Genomic DNA, 6,155 nt, shown 5'->3' with positions numbered 1-6,155 from the left:
TAAATATATCAACACCTAGAATGACAATGTTAATACAATTTCATGTTGATATTGTACAATCATTATATTGACATATTATGTAAGTTGTATTGATGTAAAACTGTTTTACAAAATATATGAACATTTACAAAATTTTATCAAATATTAACATCGAATCATATGCATGTAGGATGTGGTTGGTATTCTTATAAAATTATCATGAAATTATCTTTAATTTGATATATGTTGTGAAAAAAATAATATAAACTGAAATAGTTATATATATTTAAATTTTTAAGATATTTTAAAAAATTTAGTTAACAATAATTTATTGTTAATTGACATAACATTTTTTTACACTAAATAATCTTAACACTTAATTTGATAATATAAAGCTTATTGTAGTTAGCAATTTTAAAATGAATTAGTAATATAACGCACCATAACATCTTACTGCTATTATATTTTAATACTAATAAAAATGTCCATTAATAATTACTTGGTATATTCCAATACCCGCTCGCTATAATATTTTAGCAGTAATAAAAATGTCCATAAGTAATTACTGGGTTGGGTATTCCAATACCCGCGTCCCAAATCAACGACGACAACCCACCTAATATAGTCTATATCTTGTAATTAATAACCTTGCATATTGCTTTTAAATTCCATTTTATCAAATCATGTCACAAACAAATCCAATTAAATGTCAATCTTCAGACTAAATCTTGTAATGATTATTAATGTTGGATACTGGATAGGGATGACAAATACATGGACCAACCATATATATAAACACCCCCCCCCCCCCCAACTTGGATTTGATTAATAGAAGTAATTAACAATCTTATAGAGTTGACACGAAATGTTCCAACTGCACCTCTTTTTTAAATTAGTGTCTAACTAGAGTTGTGATTATATAATATTTAATCAATTCTCAAGAAACCTTCCGGCCTGTACAAATCGCATTTAATCTTCTCAACTAGAGAAAAAGATAACATTTTGTTCATTCCTCTCCTGTGCTTTATGCTTAGCTAGTTGGTAGATATGGAAGGAATCAAAATACTAAAGTTTTCAGTATTTATGATCCATCTCTTGTTACTTGATTTTGGTGTTTGTGAAGTGTATAGAGTTGGTGATGAAAGTGGATGGAACTCAGGCACAGGGACTAATTTCCTCAGTTGGTCCCAAAAATACAATTTTACTGTGGGAGATGTGCTAGGTTTGATCTTCAACTCTCATACTCTCTCAATACTTACTAAATATTCATACACTAAATCATTCACTTACAGTTTCTATTATCGTTGATATGCAACACGAACACAGTGTTTAAGTACTCGAAAGCGCAACACAACGTGAAAGAAGTAACCGATGCGACCTACAGATCGTGCAATGCCAGTGACGGTGTAATTGCCATTTACGAGAGTGGCAACGACGAAATTAGGCTTACCGACGCAAAGAAGTACAATTTCATCTGTGACAAAGACAGCCACTGCATCGGCGGCATGAGATTTTCCACCACTGTTCTAGAAGCTTCTACAAGCAATAACACCACCCCCACCCCCACGAGGGCACCAGCGCCCCCGAGTTCTGCTGTCTCGATAAATAGGAAGGTGGTTCACAATATCGGAGTGGCAGCATTACCTCTCATATTCATGCTTTATTAGGAATTTAAATCTCAACTTGTGTATTTAATGTTGTAACATATACTATAGTACATAATAAATCAAATGATTTTCCTTCCAACAAAACTGTATCTTCTTGAGTTGTACAAAAGCAGAGCTCCCTCCCATAAAACAAACCGAATACGAAAAAGAAATACCTATTTTCTTTACACCATGGCTAGCCGGTCGAGTTTTTATTGATCCCAACCGAGGGAGAGGTTGTAGAAATGGTCAATCCATCTAATTGAATGTTGGGACCTCAGCGTCACCTCCTGGCAGAGACGGAGCTGAGGAGCATGGATCGCACCAATACGAGTTGGCCTTGTTATCGAGATCTGACGTTGTTGAAGTTGAATTGCACAACTGCATCGTGGTGAACAAGAGCGTAGCAACTGTTCTGTCGATGGATTTCATGTCCTCAGAGTTGGATTCATGAGACCTGGATGCAATAAATAGATCATCAGCTCAATCTCAAATGATGATTATATCATATCAAATAATTATTTAGCAAAGAAAGACATGATTGAAAAATGGTAGTACTAACAATGTAGAGAATTTAATTTATACCTGGATAGTCCAGAGCTAGAAATTGGTTTGCAGTTGTACATGGCTTGTTTTCCATTCTGACTGCATTCTGTCTGGTATCTCGAGTTCTCTGCCAGGCGGTACAGAGAATCGCGAAAGCAAACTCTGGTTGTCTCGGCCAACTATCAAATTAATAAGCATCTTCAATTAGTAAAGACATAATTTATATGGAGATATCAGACTGGCAATTTACCTGCTGAGTCAAATGCTGTAGCTCCAGTAACGCAGATTCGTCCATGGATATATACTCATTCGTATCTTCACATTGATCAGATTGTTGTTCAAACATGCGTATTTCAGCCTCCGGTTCCTGGAATGTCGAGTGCCAATATCAGTTAATTACTTGGATAGTTGAGAGTTTATAAGCCAAAGCATGAATGATCAGTTCAAAAAGAGTGGTAAACAACCTGTTGGTGTGAAAAATGGGGTGTGCTTGTAGTGTCTCGGACATAATCACCAAAATCAAAGGTCATCACGTCGTTCCAGCTTGAGGTTTGTGCGATATTCTCAGACCCCTCGCCCACTTTGAAAAGCGAATCGCTACATAGACAACGGAGGATCAGGGCTTTGGATCTATGCACACATGAAGTAAATTAGAGGATAAGTGATAGTAGTACAAGAAAATGTCATCAGCCTCTTGAATTTTGGGAAGATCCTTGAGATGAACATCCCAATCATCACTCTGCTGGCTAGACATGATGGGGTGGTGGAGTTGCTCCACCTCTGACGATGAGCTGCAGTTTCCAACCCACGAAGGCCACCTATCGCCCCATGATCGAAGCCCCTCCTCATCTTCTGGGACTGTCACATCTTCGTCGCCTCTGCCATAGTACCACTCCATGGCCTGATTATGTATTACACACATGTCAAAAAACACGAGAATACTCCCTCCGTCCCCTAAAAGCATTGCAATTCCACGCAACAAAAGCTATCCGCGGGCCAAGCTGTTTTCGTTTATTTCTCACTTATATGAAGTTAAAAACCAAGTAGACATATTCCATTCTCAAAGCAAATCCTAGCTCATGCATCTAATTATTTTTATACTCCTTCCGTCCACAAAAATAGACTAATTTTACCATTTTGGACCGTCCACCAAAATTAGACCAATTCTAAATATGGAAACTTTTAAACAAATACAAATCATCCACGTCATTCTAAATGTGGACCCCACAATCTACTAACACTACTTCCACCCCTTTTTCCCTCCATCTCGCTCACTTTACCAATTATGCAGTGCAACTCGTGTCATTTACAATTTTGTCTGTTTTTCGTGGACAGAGGTAGTATGTCAAAATTACATGAGTTTCTTTTTGCTCCAAGCAAGTAAACACTGACTACAATCTGAATCAACGAAGTGCCTAGATTTAGGCATGTACAAAAGATATCAAATCTAAACACTTTGTCAAACTCAGTTTAGCATGACGATGAATTATTTCAGGCTGTGTAAGAAATACTACTATAGAAATTAAAGCAAGAGCCCTCAAGCAGCGAAAAAACACATGACTTTAATCAGATTAAGGCTGAGATTTTTATGTGAGGAGTTGATCATAAAACACAAACAAAATTCAAGTAGCCAAAGGAGTAAGGGATTACCAGTTCGTAATCTTTGTTAAATTGTGTGAGGCTTTCTTTCAATTCAAGGGCAGAAAACCTTAACAGTAACCTTTACAGTCTGAACTAAAAACAAAGCTTCTATTTATGGTTTTCTGTTGTGTCTCAACGGACATTTTTGCCCTTCCTTAGCTCAGTTACTACTCATTCTCTGTGGATTATCTAATAAGCACATCTCGCTCGTGCCGAGTAATGGTTTTATTTACTCCCTCAATCCAATAGATTATTTAAAGGTAATGTGAATTTAAATGCATAATTAGTAAAGTTTGAGAAAATGAAAAGGAAATAGTTAAAGTTACGCAATGGAGGGTCCGACCCATAAATAATAAAGTAAAAGAGAATAAGAAATAAAATTTCATAAATGGATATTGATGCTACGGACGAAAAAGAAAATTATGACTTATTTCTGTGGCATCCACAACTATGAGAAACAAATATCTTGGGCTCATCTTGGTGAGACGAGAAACGGGGAGACGCATTGCAAGCATCTTCTCCTCGACGAGGAGGGGTCGAGCCGCTGCCGGTGTTTTGATTGTTTAAAAAAAATTGAAATTAATTAAAATTTCTCATTTTTTCAAATATAACCGCTAGTCCGCTACATTGCCATTCATCCATTTTTTTTTTTTTTTTTTATCCTCCAATTTATTCCAAAATCATCTATAAATTACTTATTCATTGCATATTTTTTTACATCAAAAAAATTATCTTGTCACACTTTTTTTCTATAATTTTCATTATCAATTCAAGTGTAAGTAACAATGAGAAAATAGCTCAATTGATTGCCTTAGCGGAGCGGTGTTATAAAGAGTATTACGACAACCTTGTTGCTCCTCCATCTCCTGCACAAAGAACCCAACACTACATCCATTGTGATCCAGAGGAAGTTGTCCCACTACAAAAAAAAAAACTATTAAGAATATTTTTTAATTCAATTAAGAACGTTAATTTGTGTTTGTAAATATATCACCAACATTTTAAAAAGTGTCTTTATCGTTAGTGTCCCAACCAAAATTAGAGGACGCAAATGAAAGTGTCCTAAAAAACAAAAGATTAAGTAATTTGCCCTTCATTTAGGAACACCTTTTTTTTCATCCTAAATTCTTGTTATTTTTTAACATTTTCTAACGCAAGTAAGTGGGTCTCAATTTTTATGTCCTTAAAAACTAAGTTTTTTTTAGTGTCCAAATGTTCATTTGGGATTAATTTTTCGAACAACCACGGTGGGAAGAGGAATACTTTTGACGTCATTTCCAAATGAGCCAAGATTTATTTTTGCGAATCGCAACTACGTAGGCACCCGTGACGAGTACTTCCAAGAACGACCAGACTCCACACGTTGGCAGAGTCTTACAACACTGCAAGAGTATACATCTGCAATCCAACAGCTTGCTATTGGGCAAAATTCGGATATCTTTCACGAGTACTTGCACATTGTCGAATCTACAGCCGTATCTCTCCCCTATATCTTTCTTTAACTATTCATAAGCTTCACACCAGTTTTTTAAGCGAAAGAAAAGAGTACGAGATATACTGAAGAGAAAAGTAACTATTCCTAATTTTTAAAACAAATGTGTGTTTAGTATAAATGAAGAAATGTTGGATCGAATAATATAAATAGTAATGAAGTTGATATATGTTAAGGATAATATGATGTGGAGCAATATCTATAAATTAAAAGGAAACAACAACTTTGATGAAATTAATTGGATATTTTTCTAGCAATAGCTATAAATTAAAAGGATATACTACTAACTTTGATGAAATTAATTGGATATTTTTCTATGTGATCAATTTATCGGGGTATAAAGTAGTGACAATTTATATTCAGCCATATTTTTTGACCCACTCTCCACTTAATTTCTTTAAAATAAAAAAATTATAAAGGTCATTATATTCTAATAATATGGTCATTTTAATATCTTCAGTCAATGCAATTGTTCATCAAAATTTATATATTACTATTACGGTTTATTATTATTATTACTTGAGAAAATTAAGGATTAAAAATAATTTGTTATTGCACAATTTGGATGCTCTATCTATATTAGATAATTTTATATCCAAAGAATGAATAACAAAATAATACTCTCTGATCCAATATTGCCACAGGGTGAGGAGTGATGTGAGGGGCAATTTGGGGAGGTCGAGGAAAACGTGTCTACTCATATTTTGGAATTTGTGGCTGAGAATTGAGTGGGCCCTACCGCAAGGGTGAAGTAGTGGACGAGGAAGCTCCATCAAAAACTGCAAGCTTATTGGTGCAATATATCTAGGCGCGCATGTGCTGGGACACGTGACTTTGAAACCACGCTTTTC

General features: G+C 35.2%; 2 protein-coding genes across 2 annotated transcripts; one reads left to right on the top strand and one right to left on the bottom strand.

The window, feature by feature from the left end:
• Positions 1 to 931: 931 nt before the first annotated feature.
• LOC125193619 (basic blue protein-like) lies at positions 932 to 1,730 on the top strand. Its single transcript, XM_048091452.2, has 2 exons — positions 932 to 1,201; positions 1,306 to 1,730. Exons 1-2 carry the CDS (start codon positions 1,027 to 1,029, stop codon positions 1,644 to 1,646), a joined length of 516 nt encoding a protein of 171 aa, XP_047947409.1. The 5' UTR covers positions 932 to 1,026; the 3' UTR covers positions 1,647 to 1,730.
• Positions 1,699 to 3,979, bottom strand: LOC125193618 (protein LNK4-like). The gene is made up of 6 exons (XM_048091451.2): positions 3,822 to 3,979; positions 2,846 to 3,072; positions 2,636 to 2,768; positions 2,422 to 2,538; positions 2,211 to 2,350; positions 1,699 to 2,082 (listed from the first exon to the last, which is right to left on the bottom strand). Exons 2-6 carry the CDS (start codon positions 3,067 to 3,069, stop codon positions 1,884 to 1,886), a joined length of 813 nt encoding a protein of 270 aa, XP_047947408.1. The 5' UTR covers positions 3,070 to 3,072; positions 3,822 to 3,979; the 3' UTR covers positions 1,699 to 1,883.
• Between the last annotated feature and the right edge of the window lie 2,176 nt (positions 3,980 to 6,155).

This window comes from Salvia hispanica, chromosome 4 (genome assembly GCF_029641045.1).
Source record: "Salvia hispanica isolate PSC_SH4W2 chromosome 4, Shi_PSC_v1, whole genome shotgun sequence".
NCBI lineage: Eukaryota > Viridiplantae > Streptophyta > Magnoliopsida > Lamiales > Lamiaceae > Salvia > Salvia hispanica.
The sequence above is the reverse complement of the archived record's forward strand: the minus strand, read 5'-3'. Positions and strand labels throughout refer to the sequence as shown.

Bases quoted from the DNA above. Each gene is read 5' to 3' on its own strand.
- LOC125193618 (XM_048091451.2), bottom strand. From the start codon at position 3,069: ATGGAGTGGTACTATGGCAGAGGCGACGAAGATGTGACAGTCCCAGAA. The intron at 2,769-2,845 runs GTACTACTATCA...TTGTCTATGTAG, and splicing joins GAGGCTGATGACATTTTCTT to CGATTCGCTTTTCAAAGTGG. The intron at 2,351-2,421 runs GTAAATTGCCAG...TTAATTTGATAG, and splicing joins TACAGCATTTGACTCAGCAG to TTGGCCGAGACAACCAGAGT.
- LOC125193619 (XM_048091452.2), top strand. From the start codon at position 1,027: ATGGAAGGAATCAAAATACTAAAGTTTTCAGTATTTATGATCCATCTC. The intron at 1,202-1,305 runs GTTTGATCTTCA...ACACGAACACAG, and splicing joins TACTGTGGGAGATGTGCTAG to TGTTTAAGTACTCGAAAGCG.